Source organism: Stegostoma tigrinum, chromosome 8 (genome assembly GCF_030684315.1).
Source record: "Stegostoma tigrinum isolate sSteTig4 chromosome 8, sSteTig4.hap1, whole genome shotgun sequence".
Taxonomy (NCBI): Eukaryota; Metazoa; Chordata; class Chondrichthyes; order Orectolobiformes; family Stegostomatidae; genus Stegostoma; species Stegostoma tigrinum.
The window spans coordinates 102,587,694-102,605,819 of NC_081361.1; the positions used below are offsets into that span (position 1 = coordinate 102,587,694).

General features: G+C 48.7%; 1 protein-coding gene across 1 annotated transcript in view; it reads right to left on the reverse strand.

The window, feature by feature from the left end:
* The window catches only part of LOC125456016 (guanine nucleotide exchange factor VAV3), a 196,626-nt gene that overhangs the window by 6,171 nt on the left and 172,329 nt on the right, over nt 1-18,126 (reverse strand). Inside the window, exons 21-26 of the mRNA XM_059648207.1 lie at nt 17,632-17,697; nt 15,083-15,117; nt 11,607-11,723; nt 8,338-8,425; nt 7,023-7,152; nt 5,513-5,596 (exon numbers count right to left, since the gene is read on the reverse strand). Of these exons, the coding sequence (XP_059504190.1) occupies nt 5,513-5,596; nt 7,023-7,152; nt 8,338-8,425; nt 11,607-11,723; nt 15,083-15,117; nt 17,632-17,697 (520 nt within the window). The remainder of the gene's footprint in view (nt 1-5,512; nt 5,597-7,022; nt 7,153-8,337; nt 8,426-11,606; nt 11,724-15,082; nt 15,118-17,631; nt 17,698-18,126) is intronic.

Sequence of the window (18,126 nt, forward strand, 5' to 3'; positions counted from 1 at the left end):
CATTACAGCCTTGGCTCAAACATGGACAAAAGAGCTGAATTCCAGAGGGTGAGGAGAGACTGACAGCCCTTGATATCAAGGCTGCATTTGATTGAGTGTGGCATCAAGGAGCCCTGGCAAAACTGGAATCAATGGGTATCGGGGAACAAACTCTCTGCTGGTGGGTGTCATACCAACATGTAGGAAGATGGATGTGGTTGTTGGAGGTCAATCATCTCAGCTCCAGGACATCTCTGCAGGAGTTCCTCAGGGTAGTGTCCCTGGCCCAGCCACCTTCAGCTGCTTCATTAATGACCTTCCCTCCATCATAAGGTCAGAAGTGGGGATGCTCGCCGATGATTGCATAATGTTCAGCACCATTTGCGATTCCTCAGATACTGAAGCAGTCCATGTTCACATGGAACAAGATCCGGACAATATCCAGGCTCAGGCTGACGAGTGGCAAGTGACATTCGCGCCACACAAATGCCAGGCTGTGACCATCACCAATAAGAGACAATCTAACCACTGCCCCTTGACAATCAATGGTGTCACCATCACCGAATCCCATATAAGAACGGAATGGATTGAGGGAGACCTAAGCTTCTTCTTGGCCAGGTTAACAAAATAGTTCTTAAAGCCCACAGCATCCTGCTGTTTCTAACAATGATCTGGAGGACAACATCCAGGAGAGTCTGTCCCATATTCACCAACAACGGTCAGATGCAGCAGGGGATTGTGTCCAATCCTGGGTCCCAGTCTTTACGAAGAGGAGACCTTGGAAAGGGGACCGCAGGTGATTTACTGGAATGGGAAGAGGGATGAGGGACTTCAGTGAATGCGGAGAGACTGGAGAAGCTGGGATTGTTCTGGTTAGAGCAAAGAAGGTTCGGAGGGATTTAACTAAAGTGTTCAAAATCATGGAGAGAGTTTGATTGAGTAAATCAGGAAGCAGAGTATCCAGGAGCTCGAGAGTCTGTGAGCAGGTTGGAAGAAAATTGGGAAAAGCCTCAGAGGGGGAAATGAGGACCATGTTTCCATAGGGACTGCACTGGTAGATGGGACAGTGCATACAGATTCAATAAAATCCTTTCAAATGGAACTGGGCAAATATCTGGAAGGAGAAAAGTTTTCTGTAAGACGAGGACAAGATTGGGTGAGAGAGATTATCCGGCTTGTTTCTCAAAAGAGCTAGCAGCGACTGAATGGGCTGAACATCCTCACCACTGTGCTGGATTAAATGAAGTCTCTGAAGGACTATTTGAAGTAACAGACTTGAATTCGGTGTTGGGAGAGTTTGCTGCTGAGTGGTAACAGGTGCGGGATAAAGAGGAGCCTCAGAAGGTAAGATCACTCTGACTCTTACACAAAGCTGCTCCCATGGGGATTGGCCATGAGCCAGCCGAATAGTGGAGCAGGCTCAAGGGGCCAAATGGCCTCCCCTTGTCCCTTCTTCTGGACAAAGACGGGCTGATAAAATGAGAGGTTGATTGCATGTGCAACACTGCCCTCCAGTGTTCAGTATAAGGACAGCAACAAAAACGCCCAGTCCTCAGGCTGAGCGTCTCACATGCCTGGATCAGTGAGCGGTAGGGAGTGAAGATGGGATCTTCTTGCTCTGCGTGTGGACATCAGCAGCACACAAAATGATGACAGAAATCCAACACTTAGTTCCTGATGGTTTGTTCTGTAAAAAAGCTCAGAAAGCAGAAGGTTTCTGTCTTGGTGTGAAATCTCACATTAATTATCAACAGAAGCAGAGTCTCAAGAACGTCTGATCATAGAGCATGCGAGGAGAAAAAGTGGAATATGTCTCAGCCCCTGAAGTACAGATTAAACAACAGGACAATCAAAGCCTCATTCTCTCCTTTCTCCTGGAGGGCATTTTAAACCCATTCCCACATGAAAATATTCCCCATTCAGATTAGAAACGTGGCCAGAGGCAATGTTAATGGGGAGACAGAGACAGACAGGGAGGGAGAGAAAGAGAGGGAGGGAGAGAGAGAGGGAGAGAGAGGAGAGAGAGAGAGAATTATGCAGAAGAGAGTGAGACAGTGAGTGTGATGGAGTAGTGATGGAGAGAGAGTGCGATGGAGAGAATGATCAAGACATGGGCTACAGACCTTGAACCCAGTCGTCAAACTGCAACATAGATTATGCTGAGAGACTCTGCTGTCACACCTCCCACTCACTCCTCAATCAGATCTACAGCAGATACTGCAATCTTGAAATCAAGACAGAATCCGTATTCTCAGCTTGTGCTCAAGATACAGCAGACCAGCCATGAAGCACTGACATGGAGATGAGGCAACAGAATCACACCACCTACATGCACACCAAAAACAGGAGAAACGTGATATCATCACCAGCAGTAACCAAACCTCCTCCAGTACCACTCGTCCCATCATGGGGCGATCCATCATCAACTTGTCTGACCACAGCCGTCAACCAGACACTCAACCAAACATGTTCTCAGCTGAGGGCTCAGTTTGTGCCTCTGTACCAAAATGGACCCCCGTTGGCATCATGGGGGGTCACAGAGGATTCCATCGGGGGCTCTGGGAATTCTTCCACAAACCACAAGATGTCAGCAGCGAACCCAATGAGACAACCAATGAACTGGGACAGTCAACAGAGAAGCCCACTATGCAGTGACCAAAGAAGAAGGAGTTGAATTGGACCCCTCCAGAAAGCCCCTGCCTGAGGTGTGACATGTCTGTTCAAACCATTGGGAAACATGTTAACGCCAGATTCATCAGCCGTGCTCACAGGATAATGCAGAACATCACCCAGGCACAACACAATGTCATCCACGTTCTCCAGGCCAATCACACCATCGTGAAACCAGCAGGGACAGGAGGAGCTATCGCTATATAGAACAGAACAGGATACTGCAGGGAAGTATACAGACTAATGAACAAGCAGGAACAATACAAGCAGAACCTGCTGATCAAACCAAAGAACACATTAACCAACAGAACAGGCTGATCAAGACCTTTGATTCAGACCTTCAGAGTATCCTATTCACTCCCATCCCAAGTCCTTCTCACACAGGAGACTTCTACTGCCTTCCAATGATACACAAAGCCAATATACCTGGACGTCCCATCGTACCAGGCAATGGCACCCTGCGTGAGAACCTCACTGGCTATGTTGAGGGCATCTTGAAACCCATTTGTACAAGGAGCCCCCAAGCTTCTGTCATCACAGTACAGATTTCTTACAGATACTCACCACCCACCAACCAGTCAACATTCCTCATCACAATGGACTCTACGCCAGCATTCCCCACGACGATGGCATTACTAAAACAGCCTCAGTACTCTGCACCACCGTCCTACGACTCATCTGCTTCTTCATCGACCACAATGTCTTCACCTTCAACAACCAGTTCTTCATCCAGACACACGGAATGGCCACGGGGACTGGGTTTGCTCCCCAATACGCCAACATTTTCATACACAAATTCGAGCAAGAATTTGTAGCTGTACAGAACCTCTGACCGATGCTACACACCAGATACATCGACAATGTTTTCTTCCTTTCGACTCATGGTGAGGAATCACTGGAACAACTCCACAATGACATCAACAAGATTCATCCCACCATCAGATTTACCATGGGCCACTCTTCAGAATCAGTCTCATTCCTGGCACATACATCTCCATCAGGGACAGATACCTCAGTACCTCACTCTGCCACCAGCCCACAGATAACCTCACGATGCTGCAGCTCTCTAGCTACCACCCTAAACATGTTAAAGATGCCATCCCCCAAAGACATGTCCCGTGTATTCATCAGATCATCTCAGATAAGGAGGAAAGAGATGGACACCTAAAGATTTTTAAGGATGCTCTCTGGAACTGACCAATGAGTTAGGCATCATACCCCGTTCCTAATGTGCTATCACAAAAAATAGTAACAACCTCCTCAGAAGACAGACGCAGGATATAACTGATACAGTAACCTCCGTCGCCCAGAACTTCCCCAGAGCAGAGAGACTACATCATGTTCTTCACAGCCTTCAACATGTCGTCAATGATGTTGAGAATCTCACCAAGATCTCTCCCACACCTCCATTTCTCACCTTCAAACAACCGTAAAACCTTACACAGAGCACTGTTCACAACAAACTACCCAGCCTTCTGGACAACATCGACCAAACACGACACAACCCTGTCATGGCAACCTCTGCAAGACATGCCAGATCATCGACATGGACACTACCGTCACACGTGGGAACACCATCCACGACGTACACGGCGGATACTCATGTGACTTGGCCAATGTTGTCTATCCTATATGCTGCAGGCAGGGATGCCCTGGGACACGGTATATTGGTGAGACCGTGCAGACTCTATGACAAAGAATGATTGGACACTGCACAATGATCCCCAGACAGGGATATTCCCTCCCAATGGGGAACACTTCAGTGGGTCAAGGACATTCAGCCTCCGATCTTTGGGTGAGCATCCTCCAAGGCAGACTGCGAGATACACAACAACACAGAATCACTGAGCAGAAACTGATGGACAAGTTCCACACCCATGAAGACAGCTTAAACTGTGACCTTGGGTTCATGTCGCACTACGTGTGACCCCATCGTACTGCTCTGTATCTGTAAACTCTTCCTTACTGTCCTGCTTTGACACCATCACTTGGAAAATTATTGTTATCTCTCTACCTTAATGGGTTTGTACAGTTTTGGATTACTTGCTACTTTGGTCAGACCCTCGGTGTGTGACTCTTGTACCTATCGTGTTATTCCTGTCATCTGGCCTGTCTCCAGCGCCACTTTATTTTTATTCTTTTGTAATTATCTCGCTGCCTCATTTAATCAGATCATCCCTTTGGTCATCCCTTCACTTGTCATTCAACCTGTTGACCATCCTCTCACACCATTTTATGATCTTTTGGTCTCTCTGCCTATAAATTCTGTGCCTGTTCTTCCCTTCACTTCACCTGATGAAGGAACAGCGGTCCGAAAGCTTGTGATTTCAAAAAAACCTGTTGGACCTATAACTTGGTGTTGTGTGAAATCTGATCAAGAAAGGGAGAGTGATGGTGATAGGGAGAGAGTGATGTGGGGTGAGAGCGAGAGAGAGAAAGAGCATGATGGAAACAAGGAGCGATCAGGAAAAAGCGCATGATGAGGAGAGATAGTAAGAAGTACCAATGTTGGAGTCAGAGATAACACGGTGTGGAGCTGGAGGAGCACAGCAGGCCGGGCAGCATCAGAGGAGCAGGCAAGTTGGCATTTCAGGTTGGGACCCTTCTTCTGAAAACACCAACTTTCCTGCTCCTCTGATGCTGCCTGGCCTGCTGTGCTCCTCCAGCTCCACACTACGATGAGGACAGAGCTATGGAGGAAGAGAGTATTGGCTGGGATAGCATGTAGCTTGAGGCACCAGGCTGACTCTGTACAGCAGACTTTTGTTCTGAATCTCAGGCTAATCTTTCTCTGGAAAACAGCAAATAGTCATCGAACAAAGTCAGAGATTAAAGCAGAGGAATTGGAGGGGGGGAGCTGTACCTGACCAGAAGGGTGTCGAGGAAGGAGGTACAAAGCTGAAACCGGCAGGATTTACAAATGAAAACCCACAGAATACAGAAGCAGCTAAGATAGGAATGAAAGAGAAGAGAAATTAATTACAAACACACAAGAAAACAGCATCATTGGAAAACACGCACTCACTTCTAAGCAAACGTTCAAAAAAAGCCAAACAGAATGGGGCTGAATCAGTTACAACTTTTTAATAATGTCATTCCCTCAGTTGTACCTAATTTGCAAAATGTTTCTCTCTACACTGGTGTCTGTTTCGCCCTCACCATTGCTCTGTATATATCACGAAAGCTTAAACAACAGGCTTTGATTTTAAAATTTTCCTCATTCTTTAAATACCTCCTCAGCCTCCATTCTCTCTGTAACCCTACAATTCTCTGCAGCATCCTCCCATTCTGGCCTCAGGGCTGTTTTCAGATTTACAGGCACCATCGCTGACAGCTCCATTTTAACAGCATTCGGACAGTATGTGGATAGGGAAGGGTTTAGAGGGATATGGGCCAAATGCAGGCAATTGGAACTGGCTGAGTGGACACCATGGTCAGCATGGACCAGTTTGGGCCGAAGGGCCTGTTTCCATGCTGTGTTACTCTATCATTCCAGCTGATACAACAATAGGAATCACTAGCCTGGAAACAGTGAGATTCCTCTCACTCACCGTCCACCATCAATTTTGTCGTTCATTCATGGGTTATGGGAGCAACTGGCTCGGCCAGTATTTATCACATATCACATGGGAGCAGTTTAGAGTCAACCATATTGTTGTGGTCTAGTGTCACATGAATGTCAGACACATAAAGGATAGCAGTTTCCTTCCCGAGAGGACATTAGTGAGTCGGGTGGGATTTTCCTAAAACTTGACATTTTCCTATTAATTGACTCTTAAATTCTTATTAGATTCAAATGTCACCATCTGATTGAACCTAGGTCTCTAGAACATTAACCTGGATCTCTCGATTAATAGTCTAACACTGATAACATTAGGCCATCATCCTCCCTTTGGTAGCATATTTACTAAATTGGAAGGATACAGAGAAGATCATTAGACCCAATGATGACAGAGTGCTCCATCCCTCAATGAGCTCAGACATGAGCTGAGGAAACCTCTCTCAGAAGAGCGGGGGGCAGCTTTGGGAACCATCGATCCAAAGTGCCCTGTTTATCCCAAACTCGCTGTAATCTCCACACATTACATCTCCAATTACTCAGGCCCTGGAGGCCACAATATGATTTCCTGCAAGAAATCACTCTCATTTCTATTTGAATGAAGCAACATGAACACTGACCACTGTTTCTCTGGGGAGCCTCCTCTACTGATTATCCATGAATACACTGGAATATTGATCCCCAGATCAGACTGGAACCTGTCCCTTCGAGCTCAGGGTTTCCGATCAGGGAGGACCTGATCTAATTTGACTGATTCCACCATTTGAGTTGTTTAGATCATAATTACCAAGCGGTTTAAGGGGTAAATACTCACAAGATCCCCGCCCACGGTGAGCTCTTTGAGCCAAGCCATCCTGAGGGTCTCTGTAGGGGTAACGTAAGGTTGTGTCCAGGGAGCGGAACCCCTCTTTCAGTGAATGATATTTGTAATATTCGACAAGTTCCTGTGAATAAATAACACTTTGGTCATTAATCTGTTCAATCACCAGGTGTGTTACACAATGAAACATGAAAGGGCACCAGCAGACTATTCGGCCCATTGTGCCTGGACCAGCCCTTTGAAAGAGCTGTGCAATTCATTTCACTGCCTCCTGTCTTGAAACTGACTGGTTTTTTTTCCCCAGAAGCTCTTTGCCGTTTTAAACATTGCATTGGTGTATTAACAGTGAAAGCAGGCTTGTTTAATGGGCCCTCACACTGTACAATCCCGCAGGGTACAACATGCCAGGACTTCCTCAGTGCTCTGACACTGATCCCTGTACACCATACTTACCACCATGGGGATCACAGCATGAAGCACTGTGCTCGTCTCCTTCTCAATGTTAACACCGTTTTACAGTCCGGTTAGCTCTATCACTGAAAACACCAGGTACCAGGCTATACCTCCCGTACCATTACAGATACACGCGGTCAGCTTTCACACACACCGCAAGTCCCTGGCTCTGACGAAAACTCGGTCTTTGTGTTCACATGGATCAGTAATGCTCCATGTTCAGGGGAAATGAGTGAGTGACCGCAGCAGGAGACTCCAAGAATGTTCCTCACACCTAAAATTGCTGGGGTCCAGGACACCAGAAAATCAACCATCAGCCTTGGAGTACACTGACAGCCAATCACATACAACACCTCCATTTCACTGAAGTTATCCCCACCCTCTTTCCTGTTCATCAATGGAAACCCTCGGTCCCCTGGCAAAATAAACATGATTCCCAAGCTCAGTAGCAGCAGTGTGTACCATCTACAAGATACACTGTGGAAATTCCCAAAGATCCTCAGACAGCACCTTCTAAACTCATGACCACTTCTATCCAAAAGGACATGGTGGGGGCACCACCCCCTGCAAGATCCCTCCAAAGCCTCTGATCATTCTGACTTGGAAGGACATCGCTGTTCCTGCAGTGTTGCTGGGTCATATTTTCTTCTTAAAGACATTGCTGATCTACCTATAACACATGGATTGCAGCGATTCAAAAACACAGCTCGCCACCCTCCCGAGGGCACCTAGTGATGGGCAATTAATACTGGCTCAATTAATACTGGCTCAATTAATACTGGCACTCAGGTCCCTGCACTGAATATCGAAAGAGAATTATTTCTGAAGACAAGTATTTGGCTTGAACATTACTCACGGTTAAAGCATGGAATCGCTTGTTCTCGGTAATGTGAAATGAAGAATCTCTGGAGATGATTTTGATGTGTTTTACCTCATTGTTGTACCTGTTCAGAGAGTGAGAAATGGATGTGAGGCAGACAGGGTCACACACACATTCAGAACTGGAACTGTGACATCTATTTAATCTTGTGAGAACCTCATAGTACTTTTCAGGGCAACTGTGATGAGGATGAGGTTCAGAACCCATAAGACCATAAGACAAAGGAGTGGAGGTAAGGCCATTCGGCCCATTGAGTCCACTCTGCCATTTAATCATGGCTGATGGGCATTTCAATTCCACCTACCCGCACTCTCCCCGTAGACCTTAACTCCCCATGAGATAAAGAATTTATCAATCTCTGCCTTGAAGACATTTAATGTCCCGGCCTCCACTGCACTCCGTAGCAATGAATTCCACAAGCCCACCGGTCTCTGGCTGAAGAAATGTCTCCTCATTTCCGTTATAAATTTACCCCCCCTAATTCTAAGGCTGTGCCCACGGGTCCTAGTCTCCCCACCTAACAGAAACAACCTCCCAGCGTCCACCCCTTCTAAGCCATACATTATCTTGTAAGTTTCTATTAGATCTCCCCTCAACCTTCTAAACTCTAAACCTTTTTGCCAGCCACCACCAGTTCTGAGGAAGGGTCACCGGACCCGAAACGTTAACTCTTTTCTCTCCTCCACAGATGCTGCCAGACCTGCTGAGCTATTCCAGCGACTTTGTTTTTGTATCTAATGAATACAATCCCAGGATCCTCAGCCCTTCATCATATGTTAGGCCTACCATTCCAGGGATCATCTGTGTGAATCTCAAAAGAGGCCACTCAGCCCTCTAACTCTGTACTAGTGTTTACTGTTTACACCAAACCCTTTGTATTCTCAGGATCTTATCTGGCTCTTCATTATTTTCTGTTCCCGTTACAGCTCCCACCCACAACTGTCTATTGCCCTCACCCATCTCCACAGGCACAAGCTTTGAACCACTCCCTGGCTATTTATTTCCAGACTGCATTGATTAGCAATTGTAATTTTATTACCCATCGATTCTCCAATAAGTGGAAAGGCCATCTCCATGTTTACCCGATACAAACTACTCAGCATCTTTAAATCTCCTTAAAATTTTATTTCTCTCACACTGTCAAGGAAACTAGATGCACCAGAAAAAGTATTCAGAAATATAATAGGGCTAAAAGAGCTATGAACTCCCTGAACCATCATCAGGTGTATGTATGGTTAATAAAGGATGTGGTTACAGAGATCGTGGAAGCTGGGAATAATCTGCCAGGAATCCTTAGATTCTGGAAAAGTCCCAGAGGACTGGAAAACTGCCAATGTCACACTTTAATTTTTAAAGGGGAAGTAGACGAGAAACATGTAACCACACGCTGAAGAGTTTAATGGCTGTTACTAGGAAAATGTTTGACTTTATTATGAAGGATGTAATAGGGCATTTATAAATAAAGCTTACAAAACATAGGAGCAGGAAGAGACCATTCAGCCCATCAAGTCTGCTACATCATTCAGTGAGATCATGGCTGATCTGATAATTCTCAACACCACTCTCCTGCCTTTTCTCCTTAACTCTTCATTTCCTTCCTGATTAAAATTCTGTCTCTCTCAGTCTCGATTACACTAAATGACTCTGCTTCAAGGGTCCTCTGTGATAAGGAATTTTACGGATTAATGACTGTCTGAGAGAAGAAAGTCCTCCTCATCGGTCTTGTGAAAAGGTGAGAAACAGCAAAGAACAGTACAGCACAGGAACAGGCCCTTCGGCCCTCCAAGCCAGCACCGACACATTTTGCCCTTCCATATTAAAATTGTCTACACTTACAAGATTCGTATCCCTCTATTCCTTTCCTATTCATGTCTTCGTCCAGCTGCTCCTTGAATGCTGCTATTGTGCCTGCTTCCACCACATCCTCTGGCTGCGCATTCCAGACATTCACCACCCTTTATGTGAGAAATATGCCTCTCACATCTCTTTTAAACTTCCCCCCTCACACCTTGAACCTGTGTCCCGGAGTAATTGACCCCTCCACCCTGGGAAAAAGCATCATACTTTCCACTCTATCCATGCCATTCACAATCTTATAAACTTCTGTCAGGTTGCCTCTCAACCTCCTGCATTCCAGTGAAAACAAATGACCCGAAACACCAACTTTCCTGTTCCTCTGATGCTGCCTGACCTGCTATGTTCCTCCAGCTCCACACTGTGTTGTCTCAGTCTACCCAACCTTTCTTCATAGCTAAAATCCCCCATACCAGGCAACATCCTGGTAAACCTTTTCTGCACCCTCTCCAAAACACTCTCATCCTTCTGGTAGTCTCGTGTTCAGAACTGTACTCAATATCCCAAGTGTGTCCTAACCAAAGTGCTAAAAGCTGCAGCGTAACTTGTCTATCCTTATACTCACAGCTCCTTCTGATGAAGGCAAGCATGCCGTAGGCCTTTTTTACTACCTTATTTACCTGCATCTTCAGTGATCTGTGGACCTACACATACAGATCTCACTGCATACCAATACTCCTGAGGATTCTGCCATTCACTATATAATCTCCACCTGTATTTGATGCTCCAAAATGCAACACCTCACATTTGTCTGGATTAATCTCCATCTGCAATTTTCCTGCCCATGCCTCCAACTGATCTTTATCCTGCTGTATCCTCTGACAGTCCTCCTCACTATCTGCAACTCCACCAATCTCTGTATCGTCTGCAAACTTACCAAGTAGACAAGTAACATTTTCCTCCAAATCATTTGTGTAGACTGCGAACAGCAAGGGGTCCCAGCCCTGATCCCTGTGGAACACCACTAGTGCAGGACCTCCATTCCAAAAAGCATCCTTCCACAGTTACCCAATGCCTCCTATGGCTAAGTTAGGTCTCTATGCAGCTTGCCAGCTTACCCCTGATAGCTGTCATTTCTCCTTGTAGGAGAGTGTAGGGCCAGAGGGAATAATCTCAGAATAAAGGGTCATAACATCTCCACCTGTAACAGGATCATTCAGGACCTTCAGCACATACCATCCCAACTCCCTCTGCTCCTGCACCTCCTTTGGCATTGCATTCCCTGGTTTAGATTTTGTTTTGTAGTTCTTGACAAGTTCACTTCAATGATTAAAACAGCTTGACTCCCTAATGACCTGAACCCCGAGCAATTTCTCTTCTCTTTAAGTCCTTGCTTAGGTGCGGAATGGGGTCAGAAACAACACAAACTGTGCCATTCAACAAAGACTCACTTGACACTGATGGCATATTCCCCACACTCCTTCACCCTCTGCCGGATCAGGAAGGTGCTGCTGCCACGGTTGATCAGCTCGTTCTCAGCTTGCAGCCGTTCCATTGGCCCTGCGTACCTGGCCAATAACAGAAGCTGTTTCAGTGATGGTTTATCGCTGGAATGATTTTCACAATCAGCCGAGAAAGACTCGCATTTTCCCACCACCTTTCAACATCTCTGAATACAACAGAGGATGCACTATTAACATGGCACTACAGTCCCTGTTATTATGTGCAAAACAGCTGAACAATTGTGCACAACAGGATCCCACAAACTACTAAAACACACAGAAAGACTATTTATAAATAATGCTCTATCTTGGATAACTATAAGACAGGACCACCACAGTACACTCCCCTCATTTTAAACTGCTGCTGCCTGAAGTATGACCACCAGGTGGCACTCCCTCAGTACTGACCCTCTGACAGTGCGGCACTCCCTCAGTACTGACCCTCTGACAGTGCAGCACTCCCTCAGTACTGACCCTCCGACAGTGTGACACTCCCTCTGTACTGACCCTCTGACAGTGTGGCACTCCCTCAGTACTGACCCTCTGACAGTGCGGCACTCCCTCAGTACTGACCCTCTGACAGTGCGACACTCCCTCAGTACTGACCCTCTGACAGTGCGGCACTCCCTCAGTACTGACCCTCTGACAGTGCGGCACTCCCTCAGTACTGACCCTCTGACAGTGCGACACTCCCTCAGTACTGACCCTCTGACAGTGCGACACTCCCTCAGTACTGACCCTCTGACAGTGCGACACTCCCTCAGTACTGACCCTCTGACAGTGCAGCACTCCCTCAGTACTGACCCTCTGACAGTGCGGCACTTCCTCACTACGGACCCTCCGACAGTGCGGCACTCCCTCAGTACTGACCCTCTGACAGTGCGGCACTCCCTCAGTACTGGCCTTCTGACAGTGCGGCACTCCCTCAGTACTGACCCTCTGACAGTGCAGCGCTCCCTCAGCACTGACCCTCTGACAGTACGGCACTCCCTCAGTACTGACCCTCTGACAGTGCGGCACTTCCTCAGTACGGACCCTCCGACAGTGCTGCACTCCCTCAATACTGGCCCTCTGACAGTGTGCCACTCCTTCAGTACTGACCCTCTGACAGTGCGGCACTCCCTCAGTACTGACCCTCTGACAGTGCGACACTCCCTCAGTACTGGCCCTCTGACAGTGTGACACTCCCTCAGTACTGACCCTCTGACAGTGCGACACTCCCTCAGTACTGACCATCTGACAGTGCGGCACTCCCTCAGTACTGACCCTCCGACAGTGCGGCACTCCCTCAGTACTGACCCTCTGACACTGTGGCACTCCCTCAGCACTGACCCTCAGACAGTGGGTACTCCCTCAGTACTGACCCTCTGACAGTGCGGCGCTCACTCAGTACTGACCCTCTGACAGTGCTGCACTCCCTCAGTACTGACCCTCTGACAGTGTGGCACTCCCTCAGTACTGACCCTCTGACAGTGCGGCACTCCCTCAGTACTGACCCTCTGACAGTGTGGCACTCCCTCAGTACTGACCCTCCGACAGTGCTGCACTCCCTCAGTACTGACCCTCTGACAGTGCAGCACTCCCTCAGTACTGACCCTCTGACAGTGCGGCACTCCCTCAGTACTGACCCTCTGACAGTGCGGCACTCCCTCAGTACTGACCCTCCGACAGTGCGACACTCCCTCAGTACTGACCCTCTGACAGTGTGGCACTCCCTCAGTACTGACCCTCCGACAGTGCTGCACTCCCTCAGTACTGACCCTCTGACAGTGCAGCACTCCCTCAGTACTGACCCTCTGACAGTGTGGCACTCCCTCAATACTGACCCTCTGACAGTGCGGCACTCCCTCAGTACTGACCCTCCGACAGTGCGACACTCCCTCAGTACTGACCCTCTGACAGTGTGGCACTCCCTCAGTACTGACCCTCCGACAGTGCGGCAAACCCTCAGTACTGACCCTCCGACAGTGCGGCACTCCCTCAGTACTGACCCTCTGACAGTGTGGCACTCCCTCAGCACTGACCCTCTGACAGTGCGGCACTCCCTCAGTACTGACCCTCCGACAGTGCGGCACTCCCTCAGCACTGACCCTCTGACAGTGCGACACTCCCTCAGTACTGACCCTCTGACAGTGCGGCACTCCCTCAGTACTGACCCTCTGACACTGTGGCACTCCCTCAGCACTGACCCTCAGACAGTGGGTACTCCCTCAGCACTGACCCTCAGACAGTGGGTACTCCCTCAGCACTGACCCTCTGACAGTGCGGCCCTCTGTCTGTGTAATAGCAGGTTATGTGATAAGTCTACTTATTGTTAGCCTCTAACAATCCTCATTAACAGCTATTCACTGTCCTAGCCTGCTAGTGGTCAACTCCTTTGTCTATCCAACTGTTCTTCTCCTCTCTCTTTGGGATCTGTCCTTTATTGTATCATTTACTCACCAACCCATCCCGATACCCTATTTCTGCACATAAACTGACATTTTCCCAGACACCACCAGCTCTGAGGAAGGGTCACCAGACCTGAAACATTAACTCTGTTTTCTCCTCCACAGATGCTGCCAGACCTGCTGAGCTTTTCCAGCAACTTTGTTTTTGTTCCTGTTCCTCCTGAACTGGCTGTAATATCCACACATTTCAACTTCAATTACTCAGGCCCTGGAGAACAGAGTGTGATTTCCTGTGAGGAATTGGTGCTGTTTCCATCTCAAATGAATCAACATGAACAGTTTCTACTTTCTCTCCAGGGGCCTACTCCATAGACTACCCACAATCACACTGGAATGTTGATCCCCATTGGCACAGTGGCTCAGTGGTTAGCACGGCAGCCTCACAGCGCCTGGGACCTGGGTTCGATTCCCGCCTCAGGCGACTGTCCGTGTGGAGTTTGCACATTCTCCCCGTGTCTGCGTGGGTTTCCTCCAGGTGCTCCGGTTTCCTCCCACAGTCCAAAGATGTGCAGGCTGCGGTGGTTGGCCGTGCCAAATTGCCTGTAGTGTTCAGGGGTGTTCAGGTTAGGTGGGTTAGACGTGGGAAATGTAGGGGAAATGCTCTTCGGAGGGGTGGTGTGGACTGGTTGGGCCGAATGGCCTGTTCCACATTGTAGGGATTCTATAATCACTCTGGAATGTGCCTCTTTTCGCTCAGGCTCCTCACGGTTTCCTGACCTGGACACAATGAGGCAGCTGGTCAAGGATGATCTGATTCACTCACTGGATAATCCTACAAACAGCAACTTCATTAAACTGACCATAAATGGTGGTGATCCTTTCAGCTCATGCCAGTCTCAACTGGGCCAAGCAAATTATGAACTCCAATGAACTGACACCCTTTAATCTGCTTGGTTATTCATCAATCTCAGGAAATCAAACCTCCTTGTTTTTACAGTCATCAGTTTGACAATCTGTTGGATCACAGATACATACCACGGGAATGCAGAGTAATCTGTGGGTTTTGGGACCTGAGGACAGAATGAGGAACATCAGTCAGTGAACAGTAATCCCAGAAAATCAGCTCACAGCACACTGGGGCCATACTGCTCCGTCCCCACAGTCATGGTCATTGCAAGGGGGTGTAGTGCAGACCCCTCGCCCACCAACATCAAAGGACCAAAGTGAGTTCAAAGTGAGAGGAGGAAAGTTTAAGGGAGATATGTGTGGAAAGTTCTTTACGCAGAGGGTGATGGGCGCCTGGAACGCGTTGCCAGCGGAGGTGGTAGACGCAGACACGTTAGCGTCTTTTAAGATATATTTGGACAGGTACATGGGTGGACAGGGAGCAAATACCTATCTGGACTCCATTTTCTCCCCTTTGGTCCAGGAACTCCCCACCTACGTCCGTGACACCACCCACACCCTCCACCTCCTCCAGAACTTCCAATCCCCTGGCCCCCAACACCTCATTTTCACCATGGACGTCCAGTCCCTATACACCTGCATTCCGCATGCAGATGGCCTCAAGGCCCTCCGCTTCTTCCTGCCCCACAGGCCCGACCAGTCCCCCTCCACCGACACCCTCATCCGCCTAGCTGAACTCATCCTCACCCTCAACAACTTCTCTTTTGAATCCTCCCACTTCCAACAGACTAAGGGGGTGGCCATGGGCACCCGCATGGGCCCCAGCTATGCCTGCCTCTTTGTAGGTTACGTGGAACGGTCCCTCTTCCGCACCTACACAGGCCCCAAACCCCACCTCTTCCTCCAGTACATTGATGACTGTATCGGCGCCGCCTCTTGCTCCCCAGAGGAGCTCGAACAGTTCATCCACTTCACCAACACCTTCCACACCAACCTTCAGTTCATCTGGGCCATCTCCAGCACATCCCTTACCTTCCTGGACCTCTCAGTCTCCATCTCAGGCAACCAGCTTGTAACTGATGTCCATTTCAAGCCCACCGACTCCCACAGCTACCTAGAATACACCTCCTCCCACCCACCCTCCTGCAAAAATTCCATCCCCTATTCCCAATTCCTCCGCCTCCGCCACATCTGCTCCCACGATGAGGCATTCCACTCCCGCACATCCCAGATGTCCAAGTTCTTCAAGGACTGCAACTTTCCCCCCACAGTGGTTGAGAACGCCCTTGACCGCGTCACCCGCATTTCCCACAACACATCCCTCACACCCCGCCCCCGCCACAACCGCCCAAAGAGGATCCCACTCGTTCTCACACACCACCCCACCAACCTCCGGATACAACGCATCATCCTCCGACACTTCCGCCATCTACAATCCGACCCCACCACCCAAGACATTTTTCCATCCCCACCCTTGTCTGCTTTCCGAAGAGACCACTCTCTCTGTGACTCCCTTGTTCGCTCCACACTGCCCTCCAACCCCACCACACCCGGCACCTTCCCCTGCATCCGCAGGAAATGCTACACTTGCCCCCACACCTATCCCAGGCCCCAAGATGACTTTCCATATTAAGCAGAGGTTCACCTGCACATCTGCCAATGTGGTATACTGCATCCATTGTACCCGGTGTGGCTTCCTCCACATTGGGGAAACCAAGCGGAGGCTTGGGGACCGCTTTGCAGAACACCTCCGCTCGGTTCGCAATAAACAACTGCACCTCCCAGTCGCAAGCCATTTCCACTCCCCCTCCCATTCTTTAGATGACATGTCCATCATGGGCCTCCCGCAGTGCCACAATGATGCCACCCGAAGGTTGCAGGAACAGCAACTCATATTCTGCCTGGGAACCCTGCAGCCTAATGGTATCAATGTGGACTTCACCAGCTTCAATATCTCCCCTTCCCCACCGCATCCCAAAACCAGCCCAGTTTGTCCCCTCCCCCCACTGCACCACACAACCAGCCCAGCTCTTCCCCTCCACCCACTGCATCCCAAAACCAGTCCAACCTGTCTCTGCCTCCCTAACCTGTTCTTTCTCTCACCCATCCCTTCCTTCCATCCCAAGCCGCACCTCCATCTCCTACCTACTATCCTCATCCCACCTCCTTGACCTGTCCGTCTTCCCTGGACTGACCTATCCCCTCCCTACCTCCCCACCCATACTCTCCTCTCCACCTATCTTCTTTTCTTTCTATCTTCGGTCCTCCTCCCCCTCTCTCCCTATTTATTCCAGAACCCTCACTCCATCACCCTCTCTGATGAAGGGTCTAGGCCCAAAACGTCAGCTTTTGTGCTCCTGAGATGCTGCTAGGCCTGCTGTGTTCAACCAGCCTCACATTTTATTATCAGGGAGCAAATGGACACAGGCCGTTAGAAAATAGGTGACAGGTTAGACAGAGGATCTCGATCAGCGCAGGCTTGGAGGGCCGAAGGGCCTGTTCCTGTGCTGTAGGCTTCTTTGTTCTTTGTTCTTTGACCACAAGTTTCTGGTCTTCTCTCTCTCTCTCTCTCTCTCATCCCCCGCTTGGTGACACACTGTCCCTCGCAGACAATGAATGCCTGGCTGCTGCCCCCGAAAAGGACGATATTGCTAAAGGTAGGAAATGTATTTACTTACACAGGGCAAGGGCTTCACTGAGTCACTTGGAAAAAATCCAATTTCCCTCGTTGTCAGATTTTTACCCTGAAACAAGGAGACAGATGTTTAACTAACACAGTGACACACACACACACACACACACACACACACACACACACACACACACACACACACACACACACACACACGCACTCAAACACAGACACACACACACACACCACACACTCAAACACAGACACACACACACACTCAAACACAGACACACACACACACCACACACTCAAACACAGACACACACACACACACCACACACTCAAACACAGACACACACACACACTCAAACACAGACACACACACACTCAAACACACACAGACACACACACACAAACAAACTCAAACACAGACACACACACACACTCAAACACAGACACACACACACACACCACACACATACACACACACACACGCACATCCATGCACACACACCCATACACGCACACATGTACATACACA